This window comes from Furipterus horrens, unplaced genomic scaffold (assembly GCF_987537825.1).
Source record: "Furipterus horrens unplaced genomic scaffold, mFurHor1.1.pri manual_scaffold_7, whole genome shotgun sequence".
Lineage (NCBI taxonomy): Eukaryota > Metazoa > Chordata > Mammalia > Chiroptera > Furipteridae > Furipterus > Furipterus horrens.
In genome coordinates, this window is record NW_028327177.1 from 139,906,521 (window position 1) to 139,924,924 (window position 18,404).

General features: G+C 49.4%; 2 protein-coding genes across 5 annotated transcripts in view; both read right to left on the reverse strand.

The window, feature by feature from the left end:
- Window positions 1-344: 344 nt before the first annotated feature.
- IMPDH2 (inosine monophosphate dehydrogenase 2) lies at window positions 345-5,235 on the reverse strand. 2 transcript variants are annotated; one of them, XM_090284708.1, is made up of 15 exons: window positions 5,070-5,235; window positions 4,585-4,633; window positions 4,263-4,364; window positions 4,099-4,173; window positions 3,543-3,749; window positions 2,907-2,994; window positions 2,634-2,833; window positions 2,467-2,557; window positions 2,273-2,368; window positions 1,960-2,031; window positions 1,157-1,300; window positions 928-1,072; window positions 692-835; window positions 528-611; window positions 345-424 (listed from the first exon to the last, which is right to left on the reverse strand). In XM_090284708.1, the coding sequence occupies exons 1-15, from the start codon at window positions 5,165-5,167 to the stop codon at window positions 403-405; spliced, it is 1,617 nt and encodes a 538-aa protein (XP_090140834.1). In that variant the 5' UTR covers window positions 5,168-5,235; the 3' UTR covers window positions 345-402. The 2 variants fall into 2 exon arrangements, with proteins under 2 accessions (XP_090140834.1, XP_090140835.1); XM_090284709.1 differs by lacking the exon at window positions 1,960-2,031 and having other exon boundaries at window positions 5,070-5,234.
- Window positions 5,236-5,422: 187 nt separating this feature from the next.
- Window positions 5,423-18,404, reverse strand: part of QRICH1 (glutamine rich 1) — a 39,271-nt gene continuing 26,289 nt past the window's right edge. For all 3 annotated transcript variants that reach the window (XM_090284704.1, XM_090284705.1, XM_090284707.1), the window contains 7 exons: window positions 16,474-16,651; window positions 15,728-15,882; window positions 13,957-14,071; window positions 8,506-8,614; window positions 7,996-8,147; window positions 7,609-7,699; window positions 5,423-6,350 (listed from right to left, as the gene is read on the reverse strand). In XM_090284704.1, the coding sequence (XP_090140830.1) occupies window positions 6,158-6,350; window positions 7,609-7,699; window positions 7,996-8,147; window positions 8,506-8,614; window positions 13,957-14,071; window positions 15,728-15,882; window positions 16,474-16,651 (993 nt within the window). In that variant the 3' untranslated portion in view covers window positions 5,423-6,157. The remainder of the gene's footprint in view (window positions 6,351-7,608; window positions 7,700-7,995; window positions 8,148-8,505; window positions 8,615-13,956; window positions 14,072-15,727; window positions 15,883-16,473; window positions 16,652-18,404) is intronic.

Here is an 18,404-nt window from a genome sequence, read left to right on the forward strand (position 1 = left end):
TCTATCTACTTATTTACTTTTAGAGGGGAAGGGAGAAAAACATCAGTGTGTGGCTACCGCTCATGTGCCCCCAACTGGGGACCTGGCCCCCAACCCAGGCATGTGCTCTGCCTGGGAATCAAACCAGCGACCCTTTGGTCCAGAGGCCAGCGCTCAACCCACTGAGCCACACCAGCCAGGGCAGGAAGGACATTTTGAATCTAGAACGACGACCACTTCCAAGCCCATGGAACACCCTTGTCTCAGGGCCCCGAGGCTTTCCCTGGAAACAAGGGTGTTGTGTTTCTGTGCATCTGTGATGTGGCAGCCGGGGAGCCCCACCTGCCTGTTGACCTCAAAGATCAGGCATCACTTTTTTTCAAACTTTTATTGAAAAACCAAGGAGTTATACTGTAGCACTTTTCAGAAAAGCCGCTTCTCATACCTGTAGATAGAAGGACCCGCTGTGAGGTGAGGGCAGCAGAACAGAGACATGGCGGAGACCCCCCCACCCCAGGGACACGGGTGGGAAAGGGCTGGTGACTTACGAATGGAGGCTGTGGACGCCACCTTCCACCTGAGCTGAGGATGTTCTCTTCTCAAACTTGAGCTCCCCAGAATACATCATGGCTCTTAAAAGGGGCAGATGTCAGATCTGGGTAGCTGGCCTTGGATCAGCCTCTCTACCCATGTCCAAGCTCCCCAAGCTTACCTGACTTGGGTCAAACTCTTAGCACCAATGTCCTGGCAGGAGTGTTGGATGCCAGCAATCAGGTAGGGCACAAATTTATGGATGGACCCTTTGTCCTGCACAGCCCCAGACACCCCTTGGGCCACCTTGATCTTGTCAGCTTCACTGTAAAGAGGCAAGAGACATGGGCAAGGTCAAAGCACAGCTGAGACTGTCAGTGAAGGGCTGGTATAAATGAATTGCTCTTCCTGTCTCACCTGAAGTATCGGTTCTGGCTGCTGAGATGCTTGTCCATGGCGTCCAGAGAGCCCATACCACGGTATTTCTTTAGCCGGATCCCATCGGAGAAGAAGTACTCACCAGGGGCCTCAGTGGTAGCAGCGAGGAGGGAGCCCATCATGACTGTGGACAGATGAAGTGTAGGGGCAGACCCCGAATGGATACGGGGAAGCAGTCCCATCGGGCTCCCTAGGTGCCGGGCCTCACCTGTGGAGGCCCCAAGGGCCAAGGCTTTGGCAATGTGGCCCACATTTTGAATCCCTCCGTCAGCGATGACGGGAACCCCGAAGCGCCGCGCATACTCTGACACCTTGTACACCGCTGTTGCTTGCGGCCGCCCACAGGCAAGCACTGGCAAAAGATGAAGAAGCAGATGGGAGGGTGGAGTTGGTGGGGACGGCATGGGCCTGTAGTTACAACTGCACCCAGGAGCTATCAGCTACACCTGCAACAGGACTGCAGCCTGGCTGAGGACAAGTCATGTCTGGGGTGGCTGCCCCATCTGCCTTGAACAGTACAAACAGCTGTGACGGCCACCACTCAACCCTGTGTGCGCGCGTGCATGTGTGCATGGCCCAGGGCAGCCTCAGCCACATGCAGTCAGCAGCCGGGAAAGCCCCGCCCAGCTGGTGGCAGGTGGGGTAGGGGTTGCTGTGCCGTTAGTACCCAAAGGCCCGCCCCTTCCACCCTACGTGATGGGCAGCCCAGGCAAGATCAGGAAAGTGGTCACGTGGAGGGAAGAGTGAGCTCCAGAGTTGGTCCCTGAGCTGTGCCCTACTGCAGGAGATGTGGGCAGAGCAGGGCCCAGCTGGGGAAGGAGGTCCTGCCCTGTAAGCACCCCAGGAGGAAGAGGGAGCTGTGCTCTGGAGCAGCCCCCAAAACCATGGTCTGTCATTCAGTCTGCCCTGCCCACCCATCGGCACCACAAACCCCGGGAGCTACAGCTACAGTCAACCAAGCAGCCGGGCAGTGGGCAGCCGGGCCGGGCCAGTGGGCCGGGCTGGACTTACTATAGCAGCCCGTGACAGTAGACGGGCATTTGGGGCTGTGGGACTTTATGTCTGGAGGGATCTTGGGAGCTGCTAAATAAAACAAACAGACCAGAGTTTAGAGAGGGCGCAGAGCAGGAGCAAGGAGGCCAGGCTAGGCGGGGAGGAGTGGCAGGTGAGGAACGACGGGAGCTCGTCTTACTTCCAGCATGTCACCCCTTCAAGGGGCCTGTTCGGCCCTGGGGCTGCCCCTACTGGAGGACTCATTGTAGTTCCCATGAGAGCACTTGGGTCCAGGGCATGTAGAGCTATAGGCCCTGTCAGAGCATCTTACCTTCCTGGGTGATGCAGATGGAGCCACTGCCCATGCCCACCCGCAGGGCATCTACGCCAGCATCAATGAGATTCTTGGCCTGAGCAGCTGTGACCACTGCAATGAAGAAACAGGCAAAGGCTCACATGAAAGTCTAGGTGGGAGCTTAGCTTCCCTCCTCTCGCCCACGTCCTCAGTGCCCAGTCAGGCCTCACCATTGCCTCCAATGACTTGGAGACTGGGGTATTTATCTTTGATGTACTTGATCATGTTAATCTGGAAGATGGAGTTTCCCTGGGAAGAGTCCTGGAACAGGGAAGTCCCGGTGAGATGAGTACAGCAGCAGCCCCCACTGCCCCACCCTGCGTGTGCAGCAGCTCACCAAAACCACTACGTCCACACCAGCCTGGGCCAGCAAGTCCAGCCGATACTTGTCATCTTCGTGAGTGCCGATGGCTGCTCCACACAGCAGCTGCTTCTTGGCGTCTTTGGAGGCCAGTGGGTAATCCCGGTTCTTCTTTAGGTCTGTTCGGGCAATTATGGCCACCAGTTCATCGTCTCCGTTTACAATGGGCAACTTTCCTGAGGGCAGAGAAGGACACGAATCAGTATCCTGGTCTTTGGTTACAGAACCCTTGCCAGCTCTAGGACTCACCCTTTTTGCTGCGCTGCAGAATTTCATTTGCTTCTTTTAACGTGATGCCTGCAGGGGCTACCACCAAGTCCTCTCTCTTCGTCATGATCTAAGAGGGAGGGGAGCTGTGAGGAAGGGCCAGTCAGGGATCAGCTTGCCCACCATGATCTGCCCTTAGCTCAGGGCCGAGGTTCCAAAGACCACCTTGTTCGCACTCCTGCACCCAAACCACGCTCCTCACGCGAACCCCACAGCCTCTGCAGCAGTGAATGCAGGGCAAGCATGAGGACTGAATAGAAAGGACAATATGGTACAATACACAGAGTAGCCCGATACATGGTTAGGAGAATAAAGGGCCACACCAGACCAACATGAGAGAATTAGAAGAGGCTGCAGTTGGTCCTTAACTATCTCCTTCACCCTGGGGAGCAAAGAACACAGTGTGTATGCTGGCAAACATCTGGGCAGAATAAGAACCTCTGTGTGTGTGTGTGGGTGGGTGGGGGTGAGGGTGCAGGAACCCTATGAACGGATCAGAAACTTGGTTAGGTACTCATCTTTCCTACACAGTAAAGACCATCAAAGATGCTACTTAGGCAACAGAGGCTCCTTGTCTTTAGCCTGGTTGCTGGAGCTTAGCTTTGCCAGGGCACCTACCTCTTCCAAAAACCGGTCATGCTCCTCCTCCTTGAGAAAATCAATGTCCCTCGAGGAGATGATGCCCACCAGGCGACTCCCCATCCGGCCTGTGTCGGTGATGGGGATACCACAGAAGCCATGCCGGGCTTTGGCTTCAAACACATCCCGTACTCGATCCTTGGGGCTAAGGACTACTGGGTCCGTAATGAACCCCTGCTCATATTTCTGGAAGGGATGATAAGAACGAGCATTTCTGAACCACTTTCATCGGGCCCTTGATCTAAACACAGGGGCCTGTGCCACCTTCCCCTTTGGCAGTGCCACAGGACCAAGTCACACCAGCACCTCGAACCCAGGAATAGGAGGCATGGGTGGGTGGTAGGCGCTGTTCACCTGGTCCGCTTTTGTTGCCTTGAGACTCAGGGTCTCGGGCTCTTCTGCTCAGGAGCTCAACTCCACAGTGTGGAAAATGAATCCTTAATTAGGAGCAAAATAAGCCCCCAACTCCCACCCCACCCCACCCCAGTGCAACCCCCGGGAACTCCTGACCACGACCCTTGCCCTTCTGACCTACCTTCACTTTCCGAACCTCATTGGCCTGGAATTCGGGTGTACAGTTGTGGTGGAGGAAGCCAATACCGCCCGTAAGCTGTAGAATCAAGAATAAGAGGATCGACTGTATGCCTTTGGGGAAGAAAGCAGGCCCCTGCTTCTGCTCTCATGTCCCACGGAACTCACCGCCATTGCTATGGCCATCCCAGCCTCTGTGACTGTGTCCATGGGTGAGGAGACCAGTGGGGTTTTCAGAGTGATCTTTTTGGTCAGAGCAGAGGTTAGGTCCTAAGGATACAAGGCCAGCTAATGTGAGAAAACCCCTCATATAACACGATGGTGCCAGGCCCCCCACCAAACAGGTGCCCTGTGTGACCTGCATGCCGGTGCCACCATTCCACAGAACCCGCCCCCAAGCTACCCCCCCCCCCCCCCGGTGAGGCACCCCAGGCACAGCAGCACCCCGCCCGGTCTGAATGCGAAGAACCCCCTTGCCGGCTATACTCACCACCTGGTCCGCAGTGAAGTCGATGTACCCGGGGAGAATGAGAAAGTCACTGCGGGGGCAGGGAAGCAAACTGGGAGTGAGGTCCGGGCGTAGCACATCCACGCTCCATCCCCATGGACCACCTCGTAAGGCGCTTGGGCAGAGGGCACTGACCGAGCCCCTGGGTCACAGGCAGGGGAGAGCACCAGGTGGGGACGACGACGGGCCCTTTCCTGCCACCCAGCTGTCATCAGTGCCCCCGGAGCCCTGACAACTCCCTGTATCCACAGAACGGAGTTCCCAGCCTGAAACCCCAAGCACTACCAGAACGCCGCCTCCACCCCGCCCCACTTCATCTGTCACAGTGAGCCCCAGCGACGGCTGGGCGATTTCCGGAACCCGTCCCTCGTTCCCGAGCCCTAGCGCGCTCAATGGGAGCCCCACCCAACCTCCCAGCCCAGCGCACCGCCCCTCTCCTCGCCCACGGGAGCCCGCCAGGCCCGCACTTGTAGGTGAGACCGTCCCCGCAGTTGAACAGCTGCTGTGCCGTAAGCCCGTCGTCTGGCACATAGGACGTGCCCCCGCTAATCAGGTAGTCGGCCATGGCCGCTGCGGGGAAACAGCCACAAGCCACGGAGGACCACGCCGCAGAGGCCTCTGGCGTCAGAGGCGCGCCAATATACACCCGCTGCTTTCGTCAGCGCGCCTTACGCCGCCGACGTCAGGACGCAGCGGGGGCGGGACTGGAAGCGGCGCATGAGCACAGCACGTACGGGCCGCGTAGCAACCCCTCCCGCGGGCCCTTGCTTCCCGTTCCGCCAGTCTCCTCCCAAATAAAGAGGCGTTGTTCACTAGCATATTGAAAAGACGTGCTTGTCATTCTTAATAAACAACTAGATTAAGAATACATAAGAGAAACAGAGTGGTATCTTTATATGATACACAAGTGTATGTTACAAGAATTCCATCAGGCACAGGAGCCTCAAGTTTAAGGCCTCAACGTTAGGCCAAAAAAAAAAAAAAAAAAAAAAAAAAGCCATGGTAAAGTTTTTACTTTAACATCTAAAATGTCACTTGTCATAAAGGAGGGTGTAATAGAAATTGTCTTTAATAAATCATAATTGAAGTTCCCCTCATTTTCCTTCCATTAAGATGCTAAGTTTATGTCTGAGCATGAAAGAAAAGACCGTCCCCCGTGGTCGGCGAAGGCGGCCCGAGCGGAAGCCGCTGGAGATTCCCTGGCGGGTCCGTCCATCATTAAAGTCCATCTCTGGAGGCAGGGAAGGGGCACGTTTCTCCTAACAGTCCAAGCCCTTTCCCCAGGCCCCAGACAAAAAAAAGGAAGTCAGCCAGCAACTTTCTAGGCCGCCCGGCTCTCGGGGAACCCAGCGCCCCCGTGGCTGAGGCGCCTGCCGCGGCAGGTGTATGAAGATGCACAGGGGGCGAAGTTTCCTTTTACATTTTAAACAGAAGCAGTCCGAAAGGCTTCATAACTACACCAATAAAAAAGGAAAAGAAAAAACGGAGGCCTCTTCTTTAGTGTGAAAGTCTATTTTTTCCTGGATGCTCTCCCCCGCCCCGCGGCCAAGGGGTCTCAGTGCATGGTGCTTGCGCTGGCCACTGCAATGGCCTCCTGAATTTCTCGTATCACCAGGATCCGAGTCAGCATCTGTCCCATCTGCTCTCTGCTGATAGGCTGGACCGAGTACCAGATCGGACTGTTGGGGGCCACCACCGGCTCAGGTGTCAGGTAAAAGGTGTCGTTCCGGCCTTTCACACTCTGGGGGCTGAAGAACATGGCAGGAAAAGCTGGTTAAAACCACAGTCTCAATCGTCCCCCCGACCTCCCAGGCAGATGTCTGCCGAAGCTGCGAGGCACCAGCTCGGAAGGCGCGGCGGCACAGCGACCAGCACGGCCGACCTCCAGCGCCCACGGGCGGCTGCCTCTCCCGCGCACGCGCCTCCTGCCCCGCCCACTGACGCCCGTCCAACCGCTGCCCAGGGCTCGCGGCGCTCATCTGCTCGCGTGCACGTACATCCCACGTGGGACCAACTTCTCCGCCCAGATGTCTCTGTCCTTGCTCACTGTCCCCGTTAACCAATCCATTGGTAATTCTTCCATTCGGCCTGAGGGACCGGGGTCCTTACCGGGCTCACCCCCGTGCCCCTCAATGGTGTGCTGAACTTCTCTTTAGGAACTAACACGTGCCAGCCTCTCAAGATTTGCCAAAGGGCTACGTGTACTAGTGCTGCATCCGGTGGTGAGCTTAGAGCAACGAGCAAGAGCGGGCCGCCCCTGCACCCTGGAGCTTGCAGATCCGGGGAGAGGCAGGCAGCGCTCCAACGGCAGCGCGCACGCACACACAGAACGCAGTGGTAGGTGCGACAGAGGAAAAAGCCCAAGGAGCTCGGTAGGGAGCATGGGAACGCCTCCCTGATGAAGCTCGGTTTGAGAACAGGGACGGATGCGGATGGGACAGGGACGCCCAACGGGTAGGGGCGGGGTGGCGTGGGGGTGCCCCACAGGAAGAAGTCTGTGCTGAGGCCTTGAGAAAGGGATGCCCGTAAGCGAAGAGGAGGCCGCGTGAAGAGCGTCACGGACACGAGGTTAGCAATGGGGAGTGACTGGAAGGCCCTGTTGGCCATATTAGGGTTCCTGTCTTTGCGGAGGGAAAGAAAACCATTGAGGGTTTTAAGTATCACGGTAAGGCCCACAACATAGATCAGTCGGGCGTTGCTGTCAAGATGACAGCCAACTTCAGGCACAGAAGAGAAAAGCCAAGAAAAGGAGGACCTAGATCCATGGTGGTGGTGACAAAGGTCAAGCCCAAGAAGACGCTCGGTATGTGACGGAGGCAGCCTGTGTGTACCTGCCTCCCTCTGCCTTCATCTCCCTCGTACATCACAGTGCCCGGCACAGCATATACTTTCGGAAAAGCGGTGAGGTTGCTTCTGTACTTTGCTTTATTGGGTGTTTTTACTCTGTTGGGTACTAGAGAATGTCTGTGCACACATGTTCGCCCACACAGAATAAAGCCGCCTCACCATTTAAAGAGGTAGAAATCGTAGAGCTTGATGGGACATCTCAGTGGGTTCTCTGGATTCTCCGTCTGTTCTGCATACATGTCATCTGTAACTATAAAACACAGACATGGCACCAGACTGCTTTACTCAGGCCTAGGTCTGGAACCCTAGGCTGCCAGCCCTGCCAACTACGAAATACTGGACGGGGAGGGTGTGAGGCACGGACAGTGACGGAAAGGAAAAGGGAGCTATCTTTTCTGGGGCATCTCTGCTTCTGGAAGAGTTAGAAGTTTCTGGCCGAGGAGAAAGGAATGGAGAATTCCTATCTGGCAAATCCCGACCCCACGCTCATCACTAGCCCCTCAGGAACAAGGACACTGTTTCTGCAGCCTCTGCCTCCTTCCCTACCTTTCTGGCCAGTCTGGTGTATCCCAAGTGCCTTCAGGTACCGAATACTCGTGCTTTTATCCTTAGGATTGGAGGGGTTCTTCTTTGTCTGTCGCAAGACCTTGGAGAAAGCCAGCTTCATGTGCTGGTCCACTGTCTTCAATAGGAAGTACCTGCACCACAAATGAAAGCCAGGCAAAGGGAGGGGTGCCAGGAGGAGACCGTGACTTACCCTCTGCCACCAGAGCTTTAGGGGAGCTGATGCCCACACTCCCAGGGCATGGGCAGGCCCACACCCCAACACACTGTCTAGCGGAGAAGCCACATCAAGACTGATGGTAGGGGTCTGGCAAGGCCGTCTGCTTCACAGCTCACCACACAAAATGCAGCCAAGGGGGCTGAGGGCTTTCAGTAGCCCGAAGGCTCTCAAAAATGCGTCAAAGGAACTCAGAGGTTTGTCTGGATAGTGTCCACCCTCTTCACTGGGCAGATGCCAGCAGTGGCTACGAATGGAGCCTCTGGAACACTTACTTGGTGTTAAAGAACATGAGGGTGGTCAGCAGGGTGGAAGGGGAGTGAGCCCCGAGCTGCTTGCACTCCCAAAGCATCTCCTCGGTCACGTGGCTGGGCAGGACGTAGCCTAGGAGGAACAGAGCGCGGCTACAGCAAGGGGGTGGCGGGAGTCCCCTCCAAGGTGAAAGGAGTGGGGATGAGGCACAGCCAGGACCGCACAGAACTACAGGGCTTAACCAGAGCAGCCTTCCAGGTATGGCAGAGTCACCTGGGAAGCTCGTTAAAACACAAATGGCTGGGTCCCAGCACAAATTTCTGGGTGGGACACGATGTGCACTTCTCACGAGCTGACCTAAGACCATACTAAAGAGAACCAATGCCTTACCCATGATTGCTCTTACCTGATGGCAATTCTTCCTTTAATCCAAGGTTAACATGGGGCAAAAGGATAGGCCTCAGGGAAAGTGAAACACCCAAAATTATAATCCAAACTCTGCCTATATGTACACTTCTCTGGAAAGAGCACACAAGAGCTCTCATCCTATTCCCAAAGGTGTCCAGGGCCCAAGGAACTGCTACTCATGCCCCTTTGTCCTTTTTACACCTCCATCACGTCTTTCATCTCTAGAAAGCAAACCCCGTCTCATCCCCTCTCTGGGTAAGCGGGAGACTGCCACTCAGAGCTAGCACGCATGTCCCCCACTGGGCAGGTCTTACTGTAAGCCCCTAGAACATGAGTGAGTTGAGAGCCGGGCAGGGACAAAGGCCAGTCGTAGGATCACCGAGCCCCCCTTGTGTGTTCATTCAATAGTCAATGTGCAAGTACTGGCGTGCCCGGCTGCGGGCCTGACAGAGCAGCAGCAGCAGCAGCAGACAGCAGCACCCTTCCGTCGGGGTCTCAGACTTCTCCAGACAGGCAGTGACAATGCCACTTCTTAGAAGCAGGGCAAGTCCAATACATTCCTCTCCCCCTTTCTTGCCAAAGCTGGCTGATCCCATTAGTGCATTTCCATCTCTTCAGGGTAACTCTGCCGCTACTCTTACTTTCTGTGGTCCAGTGACAATAAGATAAGCTTTTCTGCCCTTGCACATGGCCGGGGCAGGGTGAGTGGCAGCAGACAGCCCTCCTCAGGGAAGCCCAGGCCTAGGAGTGGTCCCAGGCAGGCCTATTTTCTCTGGATTCACTCTGCCACTTGGTGTCACTTCCCTAGTTTTAATCACTGCTTCTTCCTTTTTTTAAATCCTCAACTGAAGACATTCTTTTTCATTGCTTTATAGAGACAGGAAGGGAGAGAGGGAAACAGTCACTGGTTGCCTCCTGTACGCTCCCAGACCAGGGATCACTCACGCCCCCACACCGGGGAACAAACTTGCAACCTTTGGTAACAGGACGACACTCCAACCAACTGAGCCACACCAGCCAGGGCTTTAATCACTTCTTAACAACACAACTTAAACGTAGCAGAGAAAAACTAAAACTCCTGGCATGGGAGAAGGGTGATACATATACAAATATATAAAAGCCTTGTAGTTCTGTTTTGAACTTCAAGTATTAAAACGATCTATTTTATTTTTTATATTTGTGGTTCTGCCCACTGTAAGGCCTAGAAACAATGACCAATCCAGGAGAAATGAGCATACCTAGCATCCAGACTTTGGTTTGATAATGAAATACCATTTACCACTTAAAAAAACAGGCTCCATGGAGAACGGACTGATTCCACATTGGGACAAGAAATGGCCAAGATAAGCCTGAAACATTTTGAAAACCAGAAACCAAGGAAGAAAGGTTGTATCACAAGAACTTAAGGACCAATTCAAAGAATCTCCAAATGACCAAAGATGGGACAATTTATGCATCAGTAAAGAAAACAATTTTTAAAAAAACTGCAATATAATGAATCACATTAAATATGTTTGAATTCCTTAGTTCACATTAAAGGCAAACAGAAGACCCAGCCGGCTGACCGGTTATCCCTGGGGGCAGTGGTGAGGCAACGCGTTTCTGTGGGACTGCTCCATGGAGGAGAAGGGCAAACTCCCCTCCTCACTCTTCCGTGCAAGTTATACTGCCAGGAATTTAGTAAGTTAACAAGGAAAAGTTAGTTTTTCAGCTAATAATGAAAAAATAATAGTCAGAACATCACCTTTTGCAACTAACAAATTAATGGATCCAGACATTTTGGGCAGTTGATGAAAATAACCCATTTATGTTACCTTACCAAACACACACACACACACACACACACACACACACACACACACACACTCACGCCTGACTGAGTCTTTATATGCAATTCCCAATTAACTGTAAATACAGGGGGCAGAAAAGTATGTCAAACTACACCATGGGGACATAATCATCAAAATGTAGACCGTGACAATTTAAAAGGCTAGTTTCTTCCATAAATAAGTTGTAAGGAAAAAAAATCAAAAAGAAATTAAAGACTGACACAAAACACTAAAAGGTATACCAGCAATTTCAATGTGTGCAATTTACACACTGACTCAGATAAAACAAAATTATGACACTTATGAGACAATTAGAAATGCAAACAGAGGGTAGAGATCGTGATGCTATGGAATTACCTTTTTAAAAAATTTATGATAATGGCATTGTGGTATGTCAATAATACATATTAAAATATTTATGAGTAAAGTGTCTGGGAATTACTTCAAAATAACACAGGAGGGAAAATAAATGGTGTATACATGAAACGAGATTTGCCACGAATAAATAGCAGGTACATGGGAGTGTCATTCATGTATTTTGTTTACTTTTATGTGCTTAAAGTTCCACAACAAACAGTTTTAAAAAGCAAACTCTGCATAGCTACACTTGGCTTGAAAATCTGCAAATCATGTAGCAAGGTTAACTAATTCACTTACTCAGGTCTCTGTTCTAGTTAACAGCCCCTCAGAGGGGCCTTCCTTCTAATGCCCATAATACTTTCCATTCCCTTATCTTCAAAGCACTTCCTTAATCACAAATTACTATTCTTTAAAAGATTTTATTTATTTTTAGAGAGAGGGGAAGGGAGCGAGAAAGAGAGGGAGAGAAACATGCCCCCAACTGGGGACCTGGCCTGCAACCCAAGCATGTGCCCTCACAGGGAATCGAACCAGCGACCCTTTGGTTTGCAGGCCGGCACTCAATCCACTGAGCCACACCAGCCAGGGCAATCATAAATTATTTTGATTATTAATTTGATTATTTATTGTCTCTGTTAAGACTGTAAGCTCCATTATTACCTATATGCCTGGAATACTGCTTGGCACACAGTAGGCACTCAAAAATATTTAACTAATAATTTGTTGGCGGGGCAGGGGGGAGGTTAATTAACAAACTATGAGTAGTGATGAATGTTAACTAAGACTGTTTTCAATGTAAATACCAGAGAGCATGATTCCTGGATCATAAGATAAGAAAATACTTTTTTACAAAAATGCCAAATTGTCTTGCAAAGTGGCTGTACCACTTTGTACTCCCACTAGCAACGAATGAGGGTTATTGTTGCTGCCTACCCAGCATTAGGTTCTGCCAGTGTTTGGGATTTTAGCCATTCTAATAGTTATGTAGTAGTATCTTATTATTTAAATTTGCAATTCCCTGATGACATATAATAAACATCTTTTCATACACTTGTCTACCACCTATATATCTGCTTTAGTGAGACATCTGTCCAGATCTTTTGCCCTTTATCTGTCAGGCTGTTTGTTTTCTTACTGCCAAGTGTTTTTTAAAAAGCTCTTCGTATGTTTTGTATACCAGTCCTTCATTTGGTATGTGTTTTGCAAAGATTTTCTCCCAGTTCGTGGCTCATTTTTTCATTCTCTTAACTGTGTCTCTCATTGAACATTAGTTTTTAATTTTAGAAGTCCAACTTATCAATTTTTTTCATGGATCACAGGGCTTTTGGTATTGTATATAAAAAGTTATCTCCAAACCCAAGGTCTCCTAGATTTTCTATGTTATCTCTAGGAGGAGTTTCATAATTTTGCATCTCACATTTAGTTCTGTGATCCATGTTGAGTTAGTTTTGTGAAGGGTGCAAGGTCTGTGTCTAGATTCATTTTTTTGTAGGTGGATGTCCAGTTGTTCAGCACCGTTTGTTGAAAAGAATATCCTGGCTTCCTTGAACTCCCCTTGCTCCTTTGTCAAAGGTAAGTTAGTTGTATTTTTGTGACTATTTTTGGGCTCTCTATTCTGTTCCATTGATCTGTCTGCCTCTTCTTTCACCAAAAACCTGCACACAATGTTTATAGCAGCTTTATTCATAATTGCCAAAACTTCGAAGTTCTTCAATAGGCGAATGGATAAACAAATTGCAGTACAACCATACAGTGGAATATTATCAGCAATAAAAAGAAATGAGCTATCAAGCCACAAAAAGACATGCAGGAACATTAATGCATATTGCTAAGAGGAAAAAAACCGATCTGAAGAGGCCGCATACTCCAGCTATGACAGTCTGGAAAAGGCAAAAACTATGCAGACAGTGAACAGAACAGTGGCTGCCAGGGATTGCAGGGAGGGAGAAAGGGGTGGCTAGGGCGAACACAGGGGATTTCAGGGCAGTGAAACTTGTGTGTGGTACAGTAATTGTTGATACATGTCATTACACATTTGTCAAAACCCACAGAGTGTACAACACAAGGAACGGACCCTCATGTAAACTATAGGCTTTTAATTAATAACGTACCAACACTGGTCCTCATCAACTGTAGTAAGAATACTGCACTAATACAGGATAACAATAGGGAAACACCATGTGAGGGGTATACGGGAATTCCCTGTACTCCTGCTAAATTTTTCTGTAAACTCAAAACTGGTCCAAAAAATAAAGTTTATTAAAATAAATAAATAAACACCTCAGACATTCTATTGTAAAACTCATGTTTTTTCCAACATAACATGCTGCGCAGGAAATTACCTAAAGGTAAAGCAAAAATTACATCCTATAAAGAGTGGGGCAAAAGTATGTTTATAATTTTGAGTACACAGAACACAGAGTTTGCTCTTACATTATTATTTATTAATTATTGAATTATTTTCCATATAAACAACTGTAAAACTACTTTTGCCCCACCCTGTATATGTAAAACGTATGTTCAAACATATGGGAAAACCCCCCAATACGTAATACAAGTAAGCTACAGATTAAACAGTTAATAATTCTTAGTTTTTGCAATGATTCTAATTTTAATCAGTAAGTTTAAACAGGAAAAGGAAAGACTAGATACCCCGCGCTCTGAATGCCCACGGTCTGCCACACTGGGGCCGGCTGGGTCCTGTGTCTGGTGTGCAGCGCCCCTTCCACACCAGGGCAAGCAGCACCGAGGCCGATGCGGGTGCCGGGGGTGTACAGCGCCCTCCCCTACGTGCCATTACTACAGCCAGCCACCCAAACAGCCAGTCCTTTGTAAACCCAGGAGGGAAGGAAGTCCGAGGACTAGGAAGACTCTTACCAAGCGGAGTGACCCGGGGCTGAACATCCTTCAGAACTTCATGCAGCCACTCCGTGAAGCGAACGTAATAAAGATCGGAGAAAATGTCATCAACCCGTCCATTTTCAAAAAGATACTGAAAGAAAAACAATCAACAAAAGTTGTTAGTAATCTCCTGATTAAGACTGTCAGGGGAGCCCTGGCTGGTGTGGCTCAGTGGATTGAGCACCAGCCTGAGAACCAAAGGGTCACTGGTTCGATTCCCAGTCAGGGCACATGCCTAGGTTGCAGTCCAGGTCCCCAATTGGGGGTGTGCAAGAGGCAAATGATTGATGTTTCTCTCACACATTTATGTTTCTTTCCAAAATAAAGTGCTTTATAATTTTATTTTTAAAGGCTCTCAACTAATAACAAGTGCTGGCGAGGATGTGGAGAAAGGGGACGCTTCTGCACTGTTGGTGGGAATGCAGATTGGTGCAGCCACTGTGGAAAGCAGTATGGAGACACCTCAAAAAATTCACAACGGATCTGCCTTGTGACCCAGCGATCCCACTTCTGGGAATACACTAATACACCAAACACTAATCAAAAAGAACATAAGCACCCTTATGCTCACTGCCACATTGTTTCCAATCACCAAGATATGGAAGCAGCCTAAGCGTCCATTTACACAGTGAAATACGACTCGGCCATAAAAAAGCAGCAAGTTTCAGCCCTTGCCACAGTGCGGATGGACCTGGAGAGCATTGCGCTAAACGAAACAAGCCACTCAGAGACAAACATATGATTTCACTCATGTGTGGACTCTAACGAACAAACTGAGCTAACGAGCAAAACAGAGGCAGACTCACACAGAGCAAGACGACAGCTAAGGAGCAGGGGGAGGTGAGCAGGGGGAGGGACTGAGCACAGAGGACAGACGACTCATGGACGTGGACACCAGTGTGGGGATGGAGGGGAAGTGGGTAAAGAGGAACTAAAATGGTAACTGAAATAAAATACAAAAAAAAAAAAAAATGCTCTCAGCCCTGGCTGGTGTGGCTCAGTGGATTGAGCGTAGGCCTGTGAACCAAAGGGTTGCTGTCAGGGCACAGGCCTGGGTTGCGGGCCAGGTCCCATGTTAGGGGCGCGCGAGAGGCAACCGCACTTCGATGTTTCTCTCCCTCTCTTTCTCCCTCCCTTCCCCTCTCTCTAAAAATAAAAGTAAATAAAATCTTGGAAAAAAAAAAAAAAAGACAAAGAAGAAAAGGGCTCTCGGGTAATATACTAAATATTTTTGGGGGGTGCATTTTTCTTTGTTCTTTTGTTTCCTGTTATTATTATTATTTTTTTTAAGATTTTATTTATTTTTAGAGAGGGGGAGGGAGGGAGAAAGAGGGAGAGAAACATCAATATGTAGTTGCCTCTCACGCGCCCCCAAATGGGGACCTGGCCTGCAACCCCGACATGTGCCCTGACTAGGAACCGAGCCAGTGACCCTTTGGTTTGCAGGCCAGCGCTCAATCCACTGAGGCACACCAGCCAGGGTATTTCTTTTTAATATACATAATATTTTAAGAGGAGTTTCTCTATATAGCAAGATTATGAATAATGTTTATTTTCTTATGAAGTGAACATGCAGGTCTTTTACAATTAAAACACACACACACACACACACACACTTAAAATCTCATTATACAGTTGAAAGAGAATGTCTTAACCACCCCTTGCTTGTCCTTTTACTAATCTGAGTATCGTGGAAATACCTGGTCAGAACACAGCCCAAACATGTTCCTGCGAAGTTGTCTCCTACCTTCTGAATGCACAGGAAAATATAGTAGAGTACATCTGGGTCATAGGGTTCACCTTCTCCGTTTCGAGCTTCCCGTGTCATCAGACAGAGCCCATAATTCAACTCGGCCACAGCAGAAGAGATGAGATCTTCCTGGAATCGCAGAAGCTGGCGTCCTACAACACAAACCCAAAGCTGAATGGGGGTCTTAGCAGTAGTCATCTCTTTATTGACGGCTCATATCCCTGAAAGGACGGCTCCGAGCAAACACTGCCCATCAGGGCTGGGACAGCAATGGCCACTTGTATCTGGCCTATTAAGGCAACGATCCTATATGCTCTATTACATCAAGAGTTCCCTTCCCACAATCCTCCCCACCTCACAGATCCTGGAATTTGTATTAGGACCACGACATGAAGAAAAACAAAACCCACCCTCTGTAATGTGAGGAAGTATGTAAGTATAGTGCTAATAAGAAGGGCCGTGAGTGCTCCTGGTTTCTAGCTCCTCCGAGAAGTTGCTCAGCTCAGAGAGAGGTCACCTCCAGAAATCTGTGTATACAAAAATGCCTGATCTTCGACACATCCCACAAACCCTGCTCATCTGCAGCTGGCCGGGCCTGCTTGTTGCTTGTCTTGAATCCAGCAAACTACTTCAGATGGAGCTTCCAGTGCCCGGAGTCAAGGGACACCACTTTGCTGCCACTGTCTCCTCCTACTTAACTACATTTCAGACGGAGTCCGCCTCCCTACCCTCCCAACACTCACTCCCAATGGGCGCCAGTCTGTTCTGAGCATCCTTCTCTAGCTCGGCATTCTTGGTCTGCGCCCAGGTTTTCCATACTTCGAGCCCTTCTTCCGGCTTCAGAGAATTTGGAAGCAGAAGTTCTGGGGAAGGCTGTGGTTGTGGCTGCGGTTCAACTTCAGCGACCTGAACAGTTTGAGCCTATGAGAGAGAAATCGTCAAGATGTGTCAATACTCTTTTCTTTCAGGTCCTTTGTTTAGCAAAACTGCCAGAAAAAATTAGTTATTTTAATAAAAAATTATCTTCTTCCTGTCCTATTTTCAAGAATCTTTGAAATTCTACTCCTTACCCCAGGGACAGCAAAGTCTAGTACTACAGCAATTCTCATCACTGGCTGTACTTCTGAATCTCTGATTTAAAAACAATACCTGTGCTCCACCCTAGAATCTCTTTTTAAAGAGGCCTGAATCTTTCTAAAATCTTTGCATGTTGCTGCTGGTGCTGCTCAGTGCGTTGAGTGCCAGCCTGCGAACGAAAACATCACCAGTTTGATTCCCAGTGAGGGCACATGCCTGGGTTGCGGGCCAGGTCCCCAGTTAGGGGCCTGCAAGGAGCAGCTGAGCGATGTTTCTCACCCTCTCTTTCTCCCTCCCTTCCCCTCTCTCTAGAAATAAGTAAAATCTTATCAAAGGAAAAAAACACAAAAACCTTTGCATGTTAAAAAGAAATTCTAATGTTTAGTCACTGCTCAAACATTTCTAGCCCAAAGCACTTCTCATCCAATCATAACAAGCAAACAAATTACTTAGGGATTTTATTAAAGTGCAGATTCTGATTCAAAAGGTCTCAGGTGGGACTTGAGATTCTGTATTTCTTTCCTAAAAAAAAAAAAAGAAAGAAATCCTCACCCCAGGACACTTTTTTCACTGCTTTTAGAGAGAGAGAGAGAGAGAGAGAGAGAGAGAGATGTTGATATGAGAGAGAAGCTTTAATTGACTGCCCCCATATACACCCTGACTGGGGATTGAACCTGCAACCTTTCAGTTTACAGGATGACGTTTCAACCAAGTCACACCAGCTGGGGCTCTGCATTTCTCCTGTAATAAGCTTCCAAGTCAGGAAGCTGGTCTGCAGACCACACCTGGAGTACCAAGTGTCCAGCGCAGTGACTGCTAAACTTGGCTGCACCTTAAAATCATCTAGATTGCTTTTAAAAAATACTCACATGTCCAAACATAATCCCTCAGAATCTGATTTAATTTGTTTAAGGTGAGGTGCTGCCATCAGTATTTTTATTATTATTTAAAAATCCTCATCCGAGGAAATGTTTATTCATTGTTAGCAAGGAGAGGGAGAGAGAGAGAGAGAGAGAGACAGAGACAGAGACAGAGACACAGAGAGAGACAGAGAGAGAGAGAGAGAGAGAGAGAGAGAGAGAGAGAGAGAGAGACATCAATCAGTTGCCTCCTGCATACACCGTGGCCACGGATCAAGCCCGCAGCCTATGTGCCCTGGTTGGGAACTGAACCGCAGCATTTTGGTGCATGGAATTATGCTCCAACCAACAAAGCCACCTCGCCAGGGCCTATTTTTAAAAGCTTCCCAGGTGATTCTAAAGTCGAACCACGGTTGGGAATCATTGTTAAGAGGAAGAAAAGTACAACCAAGTTGTGCCCCTCTCCCTTCTCCCTGCCACTGTAATATAAGGGGGTAAGACTTGAGGATCTGTATGGCTTCTCTAGTTATATACATAAGGTTCTATTTTCTTCATGTTCCATCTCAATAATAATGCTCTGACTCGTAAGAACATTTTCTGAAGACAGCAGGCACTGCCCTAGCTTCCGGCCTCCAAAGGAAGAGGTCCCATTCTCAGTGGGCTGACAGCCAACCCATGCAAAGGGGGAAGTATGTCCAAGAGTCTGAATCACAATCCCCATCAGGTGGGACAGTCAC